This window comes from Lissotriton vulgaris, unplaced genomic scaffold, assembly GCF_964263255.1.
Source record: "Lissotriton vulgaris unplaced genomic scaffold, aLisVul1.2 SCAFFOLD_2039, whole genome shotgun sequence".
In the NCBI taxonomy this organism is placed as follows: Eukaryota; Metazoa; Chordata; class Amphibia; order Caudata; family Salamandridae; genus Lissotriton; species Lissotriton vulgaris.
Window position 1 is genome coordinate 386,345 of NW_028255611.1, and position 21,529 is coordinate 407,873.

The window sequence follows — 21,529 nt, forward strand, 5'->3', positions numbered from 1 at the left end:
CACACTCAGCGTTTAGTCAGCAAAATTCAATAAGTAGGCACAGTTACACTGCGTACGAAGTCCTTTACAAAGGAGAAGATGTCTCCTTACTGTCAGTTCTCCTTGCAGGTAGTCCCGCTCAAGGGCTTAGAGGGTGGGCCCAGCCCAGCCCAGCCTCATCCGGGCAAGGACAGGCCCGCCCTTGGCCCGGGCTTCGCCCAGTGCGCGCCCGTCCCGTGGAGTGGGAGCCTTTGAGTCCTTTTCTGCGTCTCCTGGCGCTTGGGAGCAGCGTGGGAGGCGTGCGCGCCGCGGGTGGTGCCGGGACTTAGGAGTCCCCCAGAGGCCGCGATCTCGTGCAGGTGGTGACAGCGGCAAACAGTCCCTCAACGGGCAGGGCAGCACAAAGGCTGAGGCAGGGACACAGCGAGCACAGGTCAGTGCCTAGAAACAACCTGCTTTCACTAACGGGTCAAATTCGATCTCAATAGTTTATTATTTTTGTACCCCTTTTCTGAGTTAGACGGATGATACTGCGTCAAAATGTGATGGATATCAGGTCCGCTGTTTTACAAGTGACACGGGCTACAATACACTTGTTATAAAGCAGATGGGGTATCCACCACATTTGTGACAGAGTGACCCGTCCAGCAAACTCTGAATAAGGCCCTTTGACTCAAGGTGAAGTAGAATTAAATGACATCTTTCGTAATTATTTCAAGACTTACGTTTTTTTATTGACGATAAATACAGTACATTTTGAAGCCATTGATATTCCCTCAAATAAAAAGCAATCAAATCAACACTGAAAAGGACCCTACAAACCTTTGCTACTGTATTTCGCCTGCTAACGGGATTTTCTAAATATATCTTATCAACTAATTAGTGCTGTTAGCGCCAAAACATAACCGTGCACGAACGAAAGAGAAGATGAGAAATATCAATTTATAATTTAAGACCAGCAACTTTCAAAACTATATGCACTTTCCATGCTGAAAAAAAGGCAAACAATTTATAAAACACGCCTTATCTTTATATACAGTAGTAACAACTCTCAAAGAAGCTTGTGTATTTGACATACCTGATTACCAATTGTCTGTGAAAGTGCATCATGCCATTCCTGGATTAATATTTCACTGTCGGATTGAATTAGCAGCTCTGTTCCGTTTCTGGTTTTAAGCTAAAAAAATAAATGAAAGTGTTTCTAAAAATATTAATTAGCGCTAAGATTAGTCTCTTGACACACATTAAACTGGTACACTCGACATGATTAAAATATGCTGTATGAACAATGAGTCTTAATTGGATCTCCTGCATGAAAAGGCTGCTGGAACACCATACATTCTTATCCGGAGTCCCCAACCTTTTCTGTAGTAAGAGCTACTTCTGATCAGTGAAATTCATTAGGAAAAATGTGCAAGTTGCTTGACCTTCAGTAGCTGACAGAGACCCCCACCTTTGTTTACTTTCAGTCTAATTTCCATGGAGCCAGATTCTATGTTTGAACCAAACATTTAGAATTTCCTTCACTTTCAATTTCTCTTTTTTAAAACGTTGGCTGTTTTTTCTCTTAGAAATAGCAGCGTCTACCAGACTCTGGGAGTAAGACGTCTGCTCTGTATTAATGTGACACTTTTAAAAGGGAGAACATTAAAAAGAAGGGTTAACAGTTAAGTCTTTAATTTTCTCCCAATTAAAAACATTGACACACTGAATCTTGCTATCACACTACCATAATAGACTATAGCACTGTTTTTTGTGAAAGTTATTACGCTTCATGTTGACGTCTTCTAATTACGTACCCCTTCAGCTCCTGTTGCATTGCGCCACAGCACCCCAAACATATTTGCAAGTGAGGAGACTACCAACAAGAATGATTCATCTTCAGCATACAGAGGAATAATACCTACATTTCATCAGTGTAACTAAGATATTTCCCATCTTTCATCTGCACCTACGATCACAGTCATTCCATTTAGAGTTACACATTATAGAACAGGTCTTTTTTTTAAAAACATATCTTTATTAACATATGTTTTTTGTTTCCACAGTTGCACTACAAAACGTTCACAACATCAGAGTTTCAGTGCGGTTCTCAATTATTACACTAGGCAGGGTGATCTACATTTCAATTGTAATCCTGGGGTAGGATGCAAAAACATGAAATCCCGGTTTAAGCCTAGTGCCTGCTTACCCTTGCTCACCACTGTCGCGTCGCCCCATAAATTGACTAGCTTGCATCTTGCCTAACTTCGCTTCCTCGCTCTGCCTTGGTGGGCAACTCTGACTCCTTACCCGGATCGGGCAGTGTCCCCAGCGACTTTGCACTCAGCCAGTTGGGCTGAAACTTATAATCCAATAGCATAAAAAACAAACACAAAAGAGATAACAAATAATAAGGAACCAGTAAAGCCCTGCATGCGAAGAGGGGACAAGAGCGCAATAGTATCCAGCGGTGAAGGCATAAAAGCCAACAGTTATGCAGCGTATGCCGTACATCACTTGCGACTCTCTGGGGGGGTGGAGGGGAAAGGGGAGTAGGGAGGGAGCCAGGGAGTGACCCCGACCCCAGACCTTTGGCCCACCCTCATTCAACGCGGGCGTCATCCAGCCACTCCCTCTGGAGGGGGTGGCTATGTGAAGTCTAGTCCTCTACGGATGGATCCAACCGTGCACCCATGTATGTATCATTCACTAGCACTCGCTTCCTCCACACTAGTGCTGCGAGCTTGCTCCGAGTTTTCCCAGTTCACCAGCACTTCTTTCCATAAATCTGCAATCGGTCTTCTACGGATGCCCCTCGCCTCTTCCCAAACCACAGCCCTAGCCTCTGCTTCCGCGCAACAAATAACCTCACTGTTCCAGCTAGCCACCTGCAGTCCCATAGCAGATTTCCACACCAGTACAATCTGCTTCTTAGCTAAGCCCAAAGCCAGGTCTATAAACTGGTTCCCTACCTTCCGCTTAGGCGGACGCGGGAAGAGCCCTAACAAACAGACCTCTATGGACAGCGCCAGATCCCTCCCCAGTACATCCTTAATCTTAGCCAGGACTTCCTCCCAGTACAAAGGTAATACACCACAACTCCTTGTCATAGGGATGAAACAAGCATCTACATAAGCGCACCTCGAACATTTCCGCATCTCACCTCCGTATGTAACATTTAGCCTATGAGGTGTCAAATACCATGTGGATTTAGTCTAGTGTTTCTCGAGATTTTCTTGTGAGATCTCAATACTTTACTCCGTTCACTATCCGTGAATTCCCTTTCTCTCGCTCTTTCCCACTCACCCAGAAGACCGGTCATGGGGCCTGTAGCTGTGGCAACCAATGCACTTGGTGCCCATCAATTCCCAATGTATTCAATGCATGCAGCAACGGGTGGGCTGCAGGTTCATCCTGCCCTCCACCCCAGAGCTGTCCAAAGGTACGAACCAGCACTTCATATTGCAAGAACCGGCCGGAGGAGAGGCCATAGGCATCAATCAGGTCTGCAAACAGGACCATGCAGCCATCCTGATAACAGTGGCCCACTGAATATAAACCTGCCTCCGTCCACGCCTGCAGCTGTTCCACCGTGAACACCGTCAGCAGGTCCCCGTGGGGTAGCCCGACCAAGGGTAGTGTGGGGGTATACCACCGGGTCCCACCCAGCCTACGCACACAGCATATCCACGTGTGTATGGCTGTGAGCTGCAACACCTACTTGTATGGGACATTAATTGCTGCTCTCAACAGTTTGGCCAGCAAAAGAGTAGGATCACCATCTGGCTGTATTTCAATGCCATGTCCCCTCTGCATTCACACCCTCCATCCACTGCGCTAGCCATTGCAACTGGGCAGCCAGCATATATAGTTCGAAATCTGGCAACCCAAACCTCCATGCTCCATCGGACATTGTAACGTCTGCAATGAAACCAGGCGTCTATCACCCCCCCCACCCCAGATAAGGTCCCTCACTAGGGCATTCAGAGGACTGAACCATCCCCAGGGCATCAGGGTCAGCAAATTAACAAAAAAGTACAGAAACCTCAGCAGCATGACCAGCTTTAGCAGAGAGACTCTCGCCATGACAGGTAGCTGTAGCGTGCACCAGAAGTACACGCCAGCCCTGAGGGACTGCGGCGCCCGGTCCAAGTTCCCACCACGCAGGTCCTCCAGAGAATGAAAGAAATTAATCCCAAGATATTAAAATGAGTAGGATGCCCAGTTGATGTCAGCCAGGAGACACGATGGCTGCGGCATCGGACCCTCTAAAGGAAACAGGAAGGTATTTTTTTAGTTAACATTCAAACCTGACAGCGCCTCCAAGTGGTCGAGGAGCGAAAGCACTGCTGCTGCATCAGGCATTGCCGCCTGCAGGTGTACCAACAGATCATCGACATACAATGAAATCGTATGCCGCCGCCCGCCCATTCAATGTAATACCCAGACCTGAACCACCCTGTAGAACCAACTCCGCAAGGGATCGATCACCAGTGCGAACAACAGAGGCGAAAGAGGGCACCCCTGTTGGGTCCCCGGCTGAACAGGATACTGGGAAGATACTGTTTTTCCGATCTTGACCCGTCCAGTTGGTGAAGCATATAGCAGTCATGGAACAGGACATAGTACAGCCTGCACAAGTTATAAGAGGTATTACGGGAGAGGATAAAGCCATTTTGGTCTGTATGGATAATGGAGTGCATATGCGGTAGCAAGCGGACTGCCAATATTTTGCGGAGGACCTTAAAATCGAGATTAAGCATTGGAAGTGGTCTGTACAATGTAACCAGAGCGTTAGCCTCCTTAGACTTGGGGAGAGGTATCACCAACGCACTCTGGGTCGACTCAGGAAGGGCACCTCGGTGCAAAGACGCTTCATTTAGGGTCACCAGTCTGGGGGCCAATTGATCAATGTAGGCCATGTAAAACTCCACCGGAAGTCCATCCGGACCCAGCGTCTTCCCCTTTGCCATGGCTGTTATAGCTGCCCTAACTTCATGTAGAGTCACTGGGCTCCCCAGGTCCTCCTGCACCTGATCGTCCAGAGCCTGCATTGTCTGCGCCTCCAGAAATTCCAGAATATCTGAATGAGACTGGCCCGGGGCTACAATATAACTTTTCGTAGAAGGTTCTAAACGAGGTGTTAAGGGCATTGAGGTCGTGGAGCAACACCCCTGTGTATGTCTGAACATGAATGATCGGCGCTCCCCTGCTTTCAGGCCTAAGTAACCACGCTAAGAGTAGCCCTCCGCTCCCCTCCTCTTTCTGCACCCTGTCAAGATATTCACGGTAACTGTGGCACCTCAATCGTCCTAATGCTTTGCTGCAGCTGGCGTGGGCCTCCTGCAGGCGCTCAGCAGCAGTAGACTCCAACCCCTGAGTATTGTCCAGACGCCGGATTCGAGATTCCATATCCAGCAATTCTTGCTTAATTTCCCGCTGTGCACCAATTGGTTGCCCCAGACAGTGACCACGCACCACCACTTTAAATGCCTCACCCTCCACCAAGACAGAGGACGCCGACCCAGCGTTAACTGAAAAATATGTCTCAACAAGGGACTTCAGAGTCCCAAAAGGGTGCGTACTCCAACGCCAGCGGGTTCAGTCTCCACAGCGGAATCAGGGGCCACCTCCCAAGAGGCTGATACGTCAGCAGCAGGGGACTATGATCCAATAGAGTCCTACCCAGGTACTCTGTATGGGTGGCAGAGGTACTGAAGCTAGGAGTTCACAAGAAGGTGTCTAACTTAGTGTGGACTTGACGCATGGGGGAGAAATAAGAGTATTCCCCGTCTGTTGCATGTAGTAGCCTCCAGGCATCTTCCAGGCCCTAGTGACTAATCCAGTTCCGAAACTCCGCTGCAACCCGGTGCGTGGGGGCCCCCAAAAGTGGCAGGTGGGATCTGTCCATCACAGTATCCGCAACACAGTTAAAATCACCACCAATCACAGTGTGCCCCCACAAAGTCAACCAACTGAGCCGAAAGCGATGCGAAGAATACCAACTGATCTACATTTGGTGCATACACACTCCCAAACATCACTTCTCTCCCAGCAAACCTCCCAGCAATAATAACATACCTACCTTCACTGTCTACCTTAGTGCGGGTGTGCTCAAAGAGGACCCGAGGCCTACCCATATCAATACTGCCGAAGCAAAAGCAGAGTAAGTGGTGGCATAAATTCGGCCTCTCCACCTCCTGCGTAGGTTAGCCACCGCACCTCCAGTCAAATGAGTTTCTGGCAAAAGAGCCAAATTCACATCCCTCCTTCTCAAGTGCGCATAAATCGTATAGCCCTTGGCCCTGGACCCCATTCCCTGTATGTTCCAGGTAATTCATTTAAATAGAGTATGCATTTGTCAAAATGATCTCACACCCCCTCCCCCCCCCACACACAATTATCAACACTCCAATCATCGCAGCCCCCCCCCCCCCCAAGAAAACAATAACCAACATCCCGAATAGAACAACTCCCCGACGCCAGGACAATCTAGCAACAGCCATACGCCCAGACCCTAGACAAAACAGCATCAACAAGAGAAGGCCCAAAGCAACAAGGCTAGGACCACTGGGATAGTATTGAAGAGGACCGGGGTTTCTTAAAAACATATTGCCCTCTCAATGGTCAACATGTATCTGCCCATGCAGTCATGATAGGATAGAGATCTGGTGCTGCTGGCCTAAAATAATTAATGAAGAGACCTTCTCACAAAATTAAACGATCGATCCATTCTCCCCATGGTTGCCTCATAGGAGTGGGCTGACTCTTTATCTACTTTTTTTGTAGATAAAATTGATAGAATCTATAGCCAGTTTCCTCACAACTCTGCTCATCTGAATACTCCGAGATTAGAAGAAAATTGTTCCTTGATGGCCTCTATCCTAAATTAATTCTCCGAATTCTCTTCGGAAGAAGTTACCCTGGCACACAAAAGGGTGAAGTCAGGCTCCCCCACCAATACAGTAACTTCCTAGGCTCTATTAAAAATCAGTCCAGCTATCACCCCCAGTCTAACTAGGCTCTTCACCCTTTCAGTATTACACTCGTCGGTACCCACAAGATGGAAGGAGGCCATAGTTGGACCCATTCTAAAGAAGCCCAATTCAGATCCTGAACAACCAAACAATTACCGACCAATATCTCTTCTTCCTTGGTTTGACAAAAATCCAAGAGTCATTGATAAATGGTCAATTAATTAAACATTTGGAAAAAAATAAAGTGCTGGATCCCTCTTAGGCGTTTCGAGCTTTTCACAACACGAAACAGCCCTGCTTGAAGTGGTGGATAGCATCAGACTCTCTTTGAACAGTCGAAGAACAGCCATCTTAGTCCTGTTAGATCTGTCAGCCGCATTCAACACCATCTCCCATTCCATCCTTTTGAGGTGCCTGAGAGAGGCGGGTGTCGGAGGCCCTGCACTGGCCTGGTTCAGGAGTTATTTGAGTGACCGCACTTCCCAGGTCCAAATTGGGGCTTTCACCTCCAAGAGCCAACCCATTAACGGGGGTATTCCCCAGGGATCAATTTTGAGCCCTACGCTCTTTTATTTATATGTATCCCCCCTTGCTAAATTTATCAAGGATCACGGCTTCGACACATTGTCGTACGCCGATTATACGGAGTTGTTAATTACTCTTGGACCTGATGTCGTTAATACTAAACACAGATTTGGGCAATGCATTCTGGATATAAACAACTGGATGTCAATAAACAACCTCCAGCTAAACGCAAATAAAAAGGAAGTTGTTCTCTTTGGTAATGCACAGACGCACAGACTCTGTGAACAAACGATTGATGGCCACCTACCTTAGGTACCTGTCCACTCCGAAAGTAACAGCCCGTAATCTCGGCGTAATGATTGACAATCAACTCTCCAAGCGTGATCATGTCAATCTAGTAACACTAATGCATGCCCTTCGCAAAATTTTCAAATGAGTACCACTGCTTTCTCGTCTGCCACTGATTCAGGGTCTGAATGCCAGTCGCCTGGATTATGGGAATGCTCTATTGGCATCCATAAATGCAGAACTTCTTGATAAGCTCCAGGTTCTGCAGAATACAGCAGCTAGACTGGTCTTGAACTTTCCTGCCCACTCTCCTTCTCTATCTAGCCTGAGGACCCTCCATTGGCTGCCAATCAAGAAGCGAATAGATTTTAAAATTTGCTGTCTTGTTCATAAAACTCTAAATGGACAGGGCCCCAGTACTTGGCAAATAAACTGAAGAAGTATCAACCAGCAAGGGCACTCCGTTCTGCAACCAAATACCTACTAGGTTCGAACAGTCCAGTATGGCAGCAAATCTTTTTCGAAATTAGCCCCCACTCTCTGGAACTCCCTACCACTGCACCTACGAATCGAGACAGATCATAAAAAGTTTCGTAAGTCTCTTAAGACCAGGCTATTTTAACCGGTCCTATTATTAGCCATCTTTTCTGTCTGTTCCCGAGTCTCGGCAAAGCGCTATGAGACCCTAGGGTGATCTATGCGCTCGCCAAGAAACAGTACATAGGCATAGAAATAAACATGTGACACAATAACATTTTGAAACAAACTATTTAATTAACCTTTTCCCCTAAACAAGGCCGCATGCTACTCAAAAGATGTCGGCGAGCTACCGGTAGTTTGCGGGCAACCAGTTGGAGACACCCGATCTAAACAGAAGAACGAGCTCCATGATTACTAAACTGCAGTTTGTAGAAGAATTTAAACAAACTGTAAAGTTACGATGTTGCAAGCCAGCAACACTGATCAGTGACATAAATGCTCGTCGCTGACATCTTTTCCGACTGGCAGCCCACAAGCTCGAATTCTGGCAAGCACAATTCTGCTTTCCATCGTTTTGATGATTTTGTTGTTTGCGAGGGTTAGAGATCAATACATCTAAAACTAAACTCTTGATGATCAACCCCCACAAATCATACAGAGGAAGATCAACTCTGGGAGACATCTCTCTTGAAAGAGTAAATATCTTCGATTATTTGGGTATAACATTATCTGAAGATATGACTTGGAAGCCCCATGGTGCCAAGTCGACCCTGAAGCATAAGCAAATATCTGGGGTCTTGAGTAAAGAATACTGCACTTCCTTTAGCCAACAAGTGGCTGCAGCTTTGCAGATCTAGAAGTCCAAAGCTGTGAGCTTAGCCCTATATGGACCCGAATTGTGTGGCTTTGACAAGATAGACTACCTCTCCAGATCTGGAAATAATTTTTGAGGAGCTTAGTATTGTTACCCCAGAGCACACCTCTTCTCTCTCTAAGGTGAGACCTGGGCAGGAAATCCATTGCAGATAAGGCTAAGCTGCAACCGTTGCCTCTGCTCTTGAGGAAGTGAGCTCTCTAGAAAAATTCCACAAAATAAGCCGGCCGAGAAATATGAAACTCTTATTGGCAGATATAGGGCTAGATGTTTTTAGGGAAAACAAGGTCCCGACATTGCTCCCTACCAAAGACTTCATTAAAGGGCATTACTGGGATTGGGTAATCCGGTCTGAAAACATCAATCCATTGTGGGGTCGGCGAACGATGGAGTTTTTGGCCTTCAAGTCAGTTGGAAAGCTATTTACATATCATCCAGGTACTGAACGACAGGAAATTATATATGTAATTCAGGATTGTCACGCTCTCCCTGAATTCCCTCAAAAGCTCTCGACAAGGCACACCAGTATTAACACAGTTTTGTCCTACTTGCATCACTACAATCGAATATCCTGCCCATGTTTTATTCGCCTGCCCGACTGAGAGCCAAGTGGCTTACGCCAGTTTGCAAGCTGATAGGGACACATAACCATGGAGAAGCTCTGCGAATCCTCAGATCCGATCCAAGACCCCCATTTGCTTATTCTGCTGCTTTTTGGGTCACATGTGGGGTATCAGAAGGCAGCTGAAGAAGATGTGATAATGATGATCTTCACTGTTTTATTTGTTTTGTTTGTATGACTCCAAGATTTTAACTACAGATGAATCCAAGGACTGTAGCAATTGTGAAATAGAAGAGCACTGACAACATCACAGACCCTGTTAGTATTTTATGGCTGTCAGAGGTTTTCGTGCCCTAACGGATCTTCAGAGAGGCCTGCCCACTGTGCCAACTGTAAACCTGCTTTACTTTACAGTGGATTAATTGTATTGTGTATTTGATCTTTTTTTACATTTAATACATTTATATTTGAGCCGCATTGCACTTTTATGGTTGTACGACCAAAATAAAGTTTTTGAAGAAGAAGCTTTCCATCCTTCCAGGGTCGGAAAATTAAGTTGGATAGAAATGAAATCTGATATGGACAGTGGTTAGAGATGGCAATATTGTGGTATGAAGAGCAATACAAAAAAGTTATTAACAAACTTCAGGTGACTTCTTATAGAGGAGGAATATGTGGCAGATCATCACAGACTGCAATTTTTATGGTGAGAGGGGATCAACCGAGTGTGTTAATGAATATAAGAGGTACAGGGAGAGAAATGATGAATGAATTGAGAGATTTTAAAGTTTCAAGTTATGGCAAACAGCAGCATCTTTATCACACAGGTTAAATAAATGAATCTGTAAATCATAGACAAAGGTACATATAAACACATGCTGCCAGACAAACTGCAAAATGCAACTATATAGTTCCTCAACTGTAGGGAAGAACTCAAATCATCACCTTTCTACTATGATCTTAGATCTGCTGTCAGGGCTTTATGCTCTATGCCATGCCTTTGAAAGACTGGCAGAGTGGTGTAGATGGCATATATCTACCCAAAGCCTCACAGAAAGCTGAAATGATGGACCTGGTTCTGGCACTCAACAACGAATGCCAGAAGGTAGTTACCAGAGTCACTACAGAAAGTGTCTGTCCATTAAACATATGAAGCAGCTGCAACCTTCACTGCAACCTTCACTCTGCGCTCCTGAGGTGGGATAGGAGTGGAATAGTAGTGGAATAGTTGTACTAAACTCTATGCATTACATAGGAAGCCTATGCCAATTATTGCGCCTACAAAAGATGAGTTAATCGTGCAGTGGGATGAAGAATTTCCATTCTTAAACCATGCACATGGAGCTGAAACAAGTTTTTAAAAAACAGCACTGCATTTATAGCGCAAACAAGGGATTTTCAGTTGAGAGGCTAAGAAGGCCAAAACCTTTCAGGCACTGGCAAATAGCCCACGAAATGCCCGGTTATTTCCCCATGCTCTCAAGTGAGTGATACCAAGGTTACTGGTATCTCCAGGGCAGGGAAAATTCAGCTAAATGCAAGTCCAGCCCAGATGGTGCACAACGAAATGAGATTTTACGGTGGAAAAAAATCAGTTATTCTGGGTCTGATTCAGCCAGTTTGGCCTGGGCCTTCTAATGGAAAATATCAGGTGAAAGTGAACATCTCATAATTCCAATGAAATTAAGAGGCCACTCGTAATGAGAACCTGAGAGTCCATGTTTTATAGGAGAACTGGTCAGAGATGTAGTAAAGTGTCTGCCAGGTTGCATGCAAGCAGTGCAATCGTAAAAGGACTGGGGGATTCTGTTAACAAGGTAACGCAACACAGAATAACTTATGAAATAAAAAGTACACTGTAAATAACTTGATTGGAGAAACACTGCCCAAATATATTACAAAACGTTTTGGCTGTTTTTTGACCCTCTGCCCCATGTTGACAGAGGAGTTTTTTTTATGCCAATCTGCCCCCAAGTGTGGTGGAAAACAACTTTACACCACGGAACCAGTTTCAGTGTGTGAGAACTGGGGGTCTGCATGTACTGGCATTTGGCCGGCTGTGTGTGTACTTGCATTTAGCTAGCGGAGTGTATGGACCAGAGTGTGGCTGACGTTTGGCTGATGGTGTGTTTTAACTGAGGATGTTGCTGGCGGTGTATGTGGACTGGCTTCTGGCTGGTGTTGTGTGGGTGCTGGCATTTAAATGGTGGTGAGCATGAACTGATGTTTTGCTGGGGTAAGGGTCACTCCCCTCTCAGGAGTCAATTTCTTTCCTTTTCTTCGTACCCACCTCTGGGGCAAATCAGACGTTTGTGAGGCTGCTCTGCCCCCAGGGGCGGACTTCATAGTGTTTTATAATAACTTTTTCTTCTTGTTATCATTTGTATTTGTGATCTTAATGTTTTATTCCTCCATTTTATTCTAGTGCAAAGATTTTAATTTCCTTCGTGGCAACTCCTGCTTGCGCTTTCGGCACTGGTAGATCTGCAGGTTGAGTAGTTGCAGGGGTTTGGTAAGGAAATGTTTTTGCAGTATTTACTTCAAATGAGCATCACTGCCCCACTTGAATGTTTTTTTTAACGGTTGTAATAGCATTTTTAGCTTAGAATTTTATTTTCAAATTCACGTTTGAATTTGTGCAAGATCAATATTGTATTATCTTGTATGTAATTTATTTTTTTCCTTTCTAGTGCAATATTGTTTGTGCTTACTGTGCAGAGTAGGTGCAGTTGATCCTCAGCCTAGCTATCTGCGGCAAGTGAGAGGGTTGCCCCTAACATGGTGCAGCATGTTTTGCTTGACTTTAGTGGTGTTTCAGGGTGTAGAGTTAATACAAAGATCTTTTTGCCCATCATTTTTTTCAAACTGTTTACTGATGATGTGTTTTTGGCTGATACTGTTGAGCAGACAAATATCTGTGCAGAACCGTTTTTGAGGGACAACAGGGCCACACTTAAGATCCACTCCAGAGCAACCCACTGGATCCCAACAAATCTCCAGGATATTATGCAGTTCTGGATTTTAACTATCCTGATGAGATGATGAGGAAGCCATTACTTTCTTTATATTGGTTTACTAGCCTCTTGATTGCAACTGCTATATTTCCAGCAAATAGGAGTTGAGATCAAATTTACTTCTGCAGCGGATACTGCATTTTATGGAGAATGCTACAGCATTGCCAAACACTCAACAAGCTTTTACAATGCAATTGTCTCAGCATTTTTTTTAAGTTCGAGCTATTGGCATTGCTCATGACATTTTTATTTATGTTTTTTTTTAAAAACATAAATAAATGGCATTGTCATTTACAATGCCAATAGCAGGGCAGGAGAGCAAGCACAAGCAACGAGGGAGCAGGACAGCAAGCACAAGCAACGAGGGGGGGGGGGGGGTGGAGGACAGCAAGCACGAGCAATGAGCGAGGGGGGGGGGGAGGACAACAAGCACAAGCAACAAGGGGGGCAGGGGAGCAAGCACAAGCAACAAGGGGGGCAGGGGAGCAAGCACAAGCAACAAGGGGGGAGGACAGCAAGCACGAGCAATGAGGGTGGTAGGGGAGCAAGCACAAGCAACGAGGGGGCAGGACAGCAAGCACAAGCAACAAGGGGGGCAGGAGAGCAAGCACAAGCAACGTGGGGGGCATGACTGCAAGCACAAGCAACGAGGGGGGGGCAGGACAGCAAGCACGAGCAAGGGGGGTAGGGGAGCAAGCACAAGCAACGAGGGTGGGAGGACAGCATGCACAAGCAACAAGGGGGGGGCGGCAAGCACGAGCAACGAGGGGGGCAGGAGAGCAAGCACGAGCAACAAGGGGCAGGACAGCAAGCACAAGCAACAAGGGGGTAAGACAGCAAGCACAAGCAACGGGGCAGAGGAGCAAGCACAAGCAACGAGGGGGCAGGGCAGCATGCACAAGCAACGAGGGGGCAGGGCAGGAGAGCAAGCCCAAGCAACGAGGGGGGGCAGGAGAGCAAGCACAAGCAACGAGGGGGGGAAGGACAGCAAGCACAAGCAACGAGGGGGGGCAAGACAGCAAGCACAAGCAACGAGGGGGGGCAAGACAGCAAGCACAAGCAACGAGGGGGGGCAAGACAGCAAGCACAAGCAACGAGGAGGGGGGGGGCAGGACAGCAAGCACAAGCAACGAGGGCGCAGGACAGCAAGGGGGCCAGGACAGCAAGGGGGGGCAGGACAGCAAGGGGGGGCAGGACAGCAAGGGGGGGCAGGACAGCAAGGGGGGGGCAGGACAGCAAGGGGGGGGCAGGACAGCAAGGGGGGGCAGGACAGCAAGGGGGGCAGGACAGCAAGGGGGGGCAGGACAGCAAGGGGGGGCAGGACAGCAAGGGGGGCAGGGCAGCAAGGGGGGGCAGGGCAGCAAGGGGGGGCAGGGCAGCAAGGGGGGGGCAGGGCAGCAAGGGGGGGCAGGGCAGCAAGGGGGGCAGGGCAGCAAGGGGGGGCAGGGCAGCAAGAGGGGGCAGGGGGGGGGCAGGGCAGCAAGGGGGGGCAGGGCAGCAAGGGGGGCAGGGCAGCAAGGGGGGCAGGGCAGCAGGGGGGCAGGACAGCAAGGGGGGGCAGGACAGCAAGGGGGGGCAGGACAGCAAGGGGGGGCAGGACAGCAAGGGGGGGCAGGACAGCAAGGGTGGGCAGGACAGCAAGGGGGGGCAGGGCAGCAAGGGTGGGCAGGACAGCAAGGGGGGGCAGGGCAGCAAGGGGGGGCAGGGCAGCAAGGGGGGGCAGGGCAGCAAGGGGGGCAGGGCAGCAAGGGGGGGCAGGACAGCAAGGGGGGGCAGGACAGCAAGGGGGGGCAGGACAGCAAGGGGGGGCAGGACAGCTAGCACAAGCAACAGGGGAGCAGGGGAGCAAGCACAAGCAACGAGGGGGGGGAGGACAGCAAGCACAAGCAACGAGGGGGGGCAGGGGAGCAAGCACGAGCAACGGGGGAGGACAGCAAGCACAAGCAAGGAGGGGGGTAGGGGAGCAAGCACGAGCAACGAGGGGGCAGGACAGCAAGCACAAGCAACGAGGGGGCAGAACAGCAAGCACAAGCAACGAGGGGGGCATGACAGCAAGCACGAGCAAGGGGGCAGGACAGTAAGCACAAGCAACAAGGGGGGCATGACAGCAAGCACGAGCAAGGGGGCAGGGGAGCAAGCACAAGCAACGAGGGGGGGGGGGGGAGGACAGCAAGCATAAGCAACGGGGGGACAGGATAGCAAGCACAAGCAACGAGGAGGGGCAGAAGAGCAAGCACACGCAACGAGGGGGGCAGGAGAGCAAGCACAAGCAAAGAGGGGGGGCAGGAGAGCAAGCACAAGCAACGAGGGGGGCAGGACAGCAAGCACAAGCAACGGGGGGCAGGGGAGCAAGCAAAAGCAACGAGGGGGGCGGGACAGCAAGCACGAGCAACGAGGGGGGCAGGACAGCAAGTACGAGCAACGAGGGGGCAGGACAGTTAGAGGGGGCAGGACAGCAAGGGGGGCAGGACAGCGAGCACAAGCATCAGAGGGAGCAGGGGCACAAGCAACGAGGGGGGAGGACAGCAAGCACGAGCAACGAGGGGGGGGCAGGACAGCAAGCATGAGCAACGGGGGGCAGCGGAGCAAGCACAAGCAACGAGGGGGGGGAGGACAGCAAGCACAAGCAACGAGGGGGGGAGGACAGCAAGTACAAGCAACGAGGGGGGTAGGGGAGCAAGCACAAGCAACGAGGGGGCAGGACAGCAAGCACAAGCAATGGGGAGGCAGGAGAGCAAGCACAAGCAACAAGGGGGGGGGGCAGGACAGCAAGCACAAGCAACGAGTGGGGGGCAGGACAGCAAGCACGAGCAACGGGGGGCAGGGGAGCAAGCACAAGCAACAAGGGGTGGTGGAGGACAGCAAGCACGAGCACTAGCAAAGACAAACAATATATTTTTATGTCTATTGCCCAAAACAAAAGACTTCTAGTCGAAGTCAATGTCATGGTTCACAATGGCTACACGCAGAGTATGCTTGGAGTTAATCAATGTGCCTGTAAGGAGAGAAGAAACAATGCAGTATTTCCAATTTTCTCCTATTGTATCGTCAGCAAATTCTGCTTAAAGAAGTACATCAAGCAATCAATTTCGAACTAAACGGACTGGACACTGAAAGCGCATCTTTGTTGTCCAGATTCATTGAAATGGTGTCTACATGCATGGAATCTTTATGAATAATCAAACACTTTACAGAAGTTAGGAGGAAGAAGCAATAACAGTTAGCTCACCCCCAACACCCCCAACCTGTGGCAAGATCGAAGATTGCAGCTAGGATGTAAATCATACCACTCCATTTGGCTCTAGCAGTGTAACCCTACAAAACATTCAACCACAGGTCTTGTTAGACAGGCAGGCACCCTTTTTCCATCTCAGTTCCGCCTGTCTTTTGGTTTTTAGTTCTAAGGACTGGATTCCCCCTTTCTTTTTCCATGCATGAATAATTCACTGTATCTAATAGCAATCTGTACTTTGCAATTAATTTGGAATACTATGTGTTCTATTGTTTTTGGTGTGATAATATGTGTTTTGTTTGATTCTTTGCTTCAAGTGTTTGTACATTTCTAAATTTGTATATATGTAGATATTGTATACATGATTGCATGTTGCTGAACTAACTGTACTGACAGTCTCTTGTTTGTGTCTGTTGTTTTTTGAAACTTATGAAATCCAAGTTTAAAAGAAAATACATTTTCTTGGAATACAATTCCAGTGGTCACGTAGTACATATTGGCTGCGTGGTTCTAGAATTTTCTGTTAATCATCCTGTCAAGCCAACCTGTTCGGTTTTCCCGGCTTGTTGTAGGAGCAGGAAGCCGATGATGACACGAGACAATTGGCTGGTGATATGACAGCAGCCGTTAAACCAGCCTGTTGTGTGAGGCATCCCTAGTTCCGACAAGGGACACCTGCCCCCGACGTTCACATACAACCACACTGGGAGAGAGGAAGCATTACCACTCCACTATATTACTCCCTAGGGGAACTTTGTGCATCTTTTTGAACAGCGTTTGTTGGGACGTGCACACTGGACCCCCTTAAATAGTCCCTCCCCTGTCCCTCCTTGTTGCTTACAGAACTAGTGGCAGTAACATAAGCAATACCATATTCTGCCACCACACAAAACAGACGGCAGAATGAAGGTGATGTGGAATAGGACATCAGGCCCTTAATTTTGAAGAATAACAATGCACTCGTGCAACTGGAAAATACAAACCCCATTATGATGAAATAGGCGTAGCTAGGGTGGGGGGTGGGGCGCCCACGTGTGTTTGAAGTGCAACCACAAATGCTTGCGAATGCTGCTGCACACACGTTTCCAGGCTGGCCTGGGGTCTCCTGGTCAAGGCGCGCTGCTATCGGCAGGTGCCCCAGATGGATTGATACCTCCCTCCACCTGAACCCCCCACGTCGCGACCGCACTACCATCCAGTGCTTTGGCTTGTATAAAATACAATCAGGCAAAATGTTTATTGTAGTCCTGAAGATGATCCCAATTTAATTTTGGAGACAGGGATCGAAACGTAACGTCGACAGTTTGTACAGTACTGCTTCCCTTCAATTTTGTAATATGTGTTGCAGTTACTGTCGGTTTGAGCTTACGTAAGATTTCATTGTATTGTAAGCCACCATTGCTCTCCAACTTGTTTGCCTGTTATTCTTTCTCCCCATGTAATGTTTCTTTTCTCCTTGACTTGGTACAGGCTTGTCCCCAGTTATTTGTGGCTTGCTCCACTTCCCAATTCTGCATATATTCACTAAATCCTTTGAAATAAATACCTCCTTGTCCGGCTGGACACTGGAGAAAAAGACACACAGTCCTTAAAGTCTGTGCTTATTATTTCGCGTTACATCCACAAAAGCTTAGGACCTTTATTCGCCTTAAACTTACCCATTACCCGAGGTCCCTCGCTACCTTTACGGGTTCCCTTGTTATATATACTAGTACAGTAACAATTAGGCCACAGGACGTCCTGCCGGCGGCGGCGCGGGCAGAGCTTGGGTCATCAGCGGTGCGTTGGCTCCGGGCCTGGCCCCTGCCTGTCCCCGGGTCCGCTGCCGGGCAGGATAAGGCTGACTGAGTTGCTTGAGGCTGCCTCCCTGCCCAACGACGACGTGGAGTAGAAGAGCTCAGTTTTGTCGGTGAGTGTCACTCCCGGCGCAGTCCGCTCCCTTTGAGTGCCCCCGCCCGCCCAGTCTCACATTCCAGTCACTCACATTCACACAGTGATGTGACTCGAATGGAGAGTTCAGGAAGAATATGCTCGGCTTCGCTTGCTAGTTGAATGCAGTAACCTCAGGCTACATCCATTAAGCCATTGAAGGAAAGTAATCAAATTGGGCAAATGCTTTAATGGCGATGTTCCTTTGTCATGTTCGCAGCCTGTGTGAAGGATCTCAATTCACGAGAGGAAGTCATTGTGTGTCATGAATGGTTTTACACAAAAAACGGGCCTTGAAAACACACGCAGGAAAAGTGGAGACACTAGAAACAAGGCACAATGCTTCAGCGTCTTTGTGCAAGCTTGTCTCCAGCAGGGTGAGCAGAGACACGACCATGTTTCTCCGAGGCGAGGCAGGAATGCCTCGGAGAAACCAGCGTCTTTTTCAGATTCAGGGGCGTGGTTTTCGTTCTCTCCTCTTCCCATTGGCTGGAAGGTAAAATTCCAGCCAATGGGAAGAGGAGAGAAAGAAAACAAGAAAGAAGTGAAAAAAGACGCCCCAGAATCTGAAAAAGAAAGGGCTTAAAGGGAGTGACGCCCTTCTCCTCCAATGGCTGGCCTCCATTTAGGAAGCCAGCCAATGGAGAAGAGGGGCGGGTTAATGCCCCATACCAAGTAACATTAAATCTCTGACCGAGACTGGGCAAGCGCACCCTACGGTCCGAGACCTAATAAGGCCTCGAGGTTTGATCTTGGGCACCAGTCTCAGTAGCCCTTCTTTTCAAGAACAGAATAGGGAGGGTGAGGATAGGATATGCCAAGCGAAACCGGGAAGGGGCTGGGAGCAAGCATCTCGGTTCCCAGTGCAGTGTGGTCGGTGGAGGTATGTACAAGGGGCCAGGTCCGGCTCACAGGAGGGGCGAAGCAAAGAGGACAAACGGCAGAGTATGCAGAGAAGGAGATGGCGAGTGAGAGTTAGAAAGGAGAGGGGTGTCGACACATGCATACGTGTACCGAACAGAAGTACTGAAGCAGCGTCTTGGGATCTCATAGTACCCGGCTGCGAGGCGCTACACATGCATTCACCCGGGGAAGTAAAGAGGGGTGTAGAGGACTAGGAGGCGACAACGAGTTAAATAGAAGAGGGGGTGTCGACACGCGCATAGTGTACAGAAGTCCTGAGAGCAGCCTTCTCTGACCTCACAGTACCGGGCTGTGAAGCGCTACACATGCATGCACCCGAGGAAGTAAAGAGGTGTAGAGGAGGCGAAAACGAGTTAAATAGAAGAGGGGTTGACGACACGCGCATAGTGTACAGAAGTCCTGAGAGCAGTCTCCTCTGACCTCACAGTACCGGGCTGTGAGTAGGTACACATGCATACACCAGGGGAAGTAAAGAGGGGGTGTAGAGGAGACAACGAGTTAGAAAGGAGAAGGGTGTCGACAAGTCCATGCACCCGGGGAAGTAGAAAGGGGGTGCAGAGGAGCAGACAGCAAGTTAGAAAGGAGAGGGGTGTCGACACGCTCATAGTGTACAGAAGTACTGAGAGCAGCCTTCTCTGACCTCACAGTACCGGGCTGCGAGGCGCAACACATGCACACACCCGGGGAAGTAAAGAGGGGTGTAGATGAGGAGACGAGTCAAGAGAGGGGTTGTGGACACGTGCATGGTGTACAAGTACTGAGAGCAGTCTTCTCTGATCTCACAGTAACGGGCTGCGAGGCGCTACACATGCATGCACCCGGGGAAGTAAAGAGGGGTGTAGAAGAGACAACATGTTAAGTAAGAGAGGGGTTGTTGACACGTGACTGGTGTACAGAAGTACTAGGAGCAGCCTCTTGGGATCTGACAGTACCGGGCTGTGAGGAGGTACACATGCATACACCTGGGGAAGTAAAGAGGGGGTGTAGAGGAGGAGACAACAAGCTAAATAGGGGGTGACCACATATCTATACCTCACTGAGAGCAGAGGGTTTGATGTAGTTGGCGCTATGAAAACTCTAAATGCCAACAAATTAAGAACGGGTCAAAAATTGCTAAGGAGGGCAGGGGGCATATACACAGCACGTGTCTCACAATCCAGCAGGCGGGTAAACGTGCTCATTGGAGGAAGTGATGGCGAGTGCTTGGCAGCTCAGCCTTCCAGGCGCTGCATATCCGGAGAGGCGGGGGTGTAATCATCACGGGGCTCCTCGAAATCTGCATGACTAACTCTAATGAGGGAAGTTTACTCACTCGCTCAGGTCACCGCCTGTCAGATAATCACCCCCTCCGGAACATTAGCCCCACCTGGGGAGCGTGTAGTAAGTGCTCCAGAGCATAGCTCCCTGTGGGGGCTCTGGAGGAAGGCGCTATGCTGACGTTCAACACGAAGTGCCTGGAGCCCTGACCCCGGAGTAGCTTTAGAAAATAGTGATTTTAAAAAAAGACCTGAACTCCGTCCTATATGTACTGCAGACTGTGCACTTCCCGTGAGTTTGAGCGCGGAGTCTGCGGGGCCGGGCAGATGTAGTCAACGAGTGAATGGACTCTGGATCCAAAGACCAAAGCTGGATCCCGGCATCCTCATAGGATACATTGTGTGATACTGGCAAGATGGTGTCTCGCAGTGCCTCTGCTTCTTGGTACAGCGCCTAGAAACGGTTCGGAGCTCTCTGCTTCGATAAAGCTTGACGTCACTCAGCGCTTTTTGGTCACAGGTGGCAGTGCCCCGACTGCTGGGCATGGTGCCATGTTTTTGAAAGCGATACTCCACGTGTCTGTACTCAGAGGGGAAGTGCTGCTTCAGAGTCTTTGTGCAAGCTTGTCTCCAGCAGGGTGAGCAGAGACCCAACCATGTTTCTCCAAGGCAGGAATGCCTCGGAGAAACCAGCGTCTTTTTCATATTCGGGGCGTGGTTTTCGTTCTCTTCTCTTCCCGTTGGCTGGAAGGTAAAATTCCAGCCAATGGGAAGAGGAGAGAAAGAAAACAAGAAAGAAGCGAAAAAAGACGCCCCGAATCTGAAAAAGACGGGGCTTAAAGGGAGTGACTCCCTTCTCCTCCAATGGCTGGCCTCCGTTTAGGAAGCCAGCCAATGGAGAAGAGGGGCGGGATAATGCCCCCATACTAAGTAACATTAAATCTATCTACCGAGATTGCACAAGCGAAGCCTACGGTCCGAGACCTAAAAAGCACTCTCTAAGGGGCAGCGCTCTAGCGATCAAACCAGAAAAGCAGGTGCAGACGCTCAGCCACGGCTGCAGCACGAACGTGCAGAATTCCATGATCACGATTTTGGGGGCGATTTAAGAGGCACTAGTAATGTCAAAATTGTTATTTGTACTGCTCTAATATTTGTTAAAGCTTGTACTGCATTTAATCTGATCTGAAAGAATCACACATTTTCAAAAATACCTTTTACCTTCAAAGGAATCTGAATCCTTTTTTTAATTCTTGCTCTATGTTCACTTGCGATTTGCACTTCCTGGTTGCTGTGTAGACACGCCATTTTTATGGGGGCATGTCCTGGCAGTCAAACCACAAAGCAGGTGCAGAAGCTCAAGTCAAGGAGCTTTGTCATTCAAAACCCAGACGCAGTGCTAATGCACAGCAGATGATGTGCTGCCAGCGTGCCAAAGGCTAGCCTGTCTGTGCCTATCTGCATCCAGACCGCAGCCAGGGGCAGCCTCCCTGTCCATGCTACTCCA

The 21,529-nt window shown here is 48.7% G+C and overlaps 1 protein-coding gene across 1 annotated transcript in view; it reads right to left on the bottom strand.

Annotated features, from left to right (window-relative positions):
- The window catches only part of LOC147659061 (rho GTPase-activating protein 12-like), a gene marked incomplete at its 5' end in the record, with an annotated part of 189,075 nt that overhangs the window by 117,300 nt on the left and 50,246 nt on the right, over positions 1-21,529 (bottom strand). The window contains one exon of the mRNA XM_086951998.1: positions 1,058-1,156. Within this exon, the coding sequence (XP_086808124.1) occupies positions 1,058-1,156 (99 nt within the window). The remainder of the gene's footprint in view (positions 1-1,057; positions 1,157-21,529) is intronic.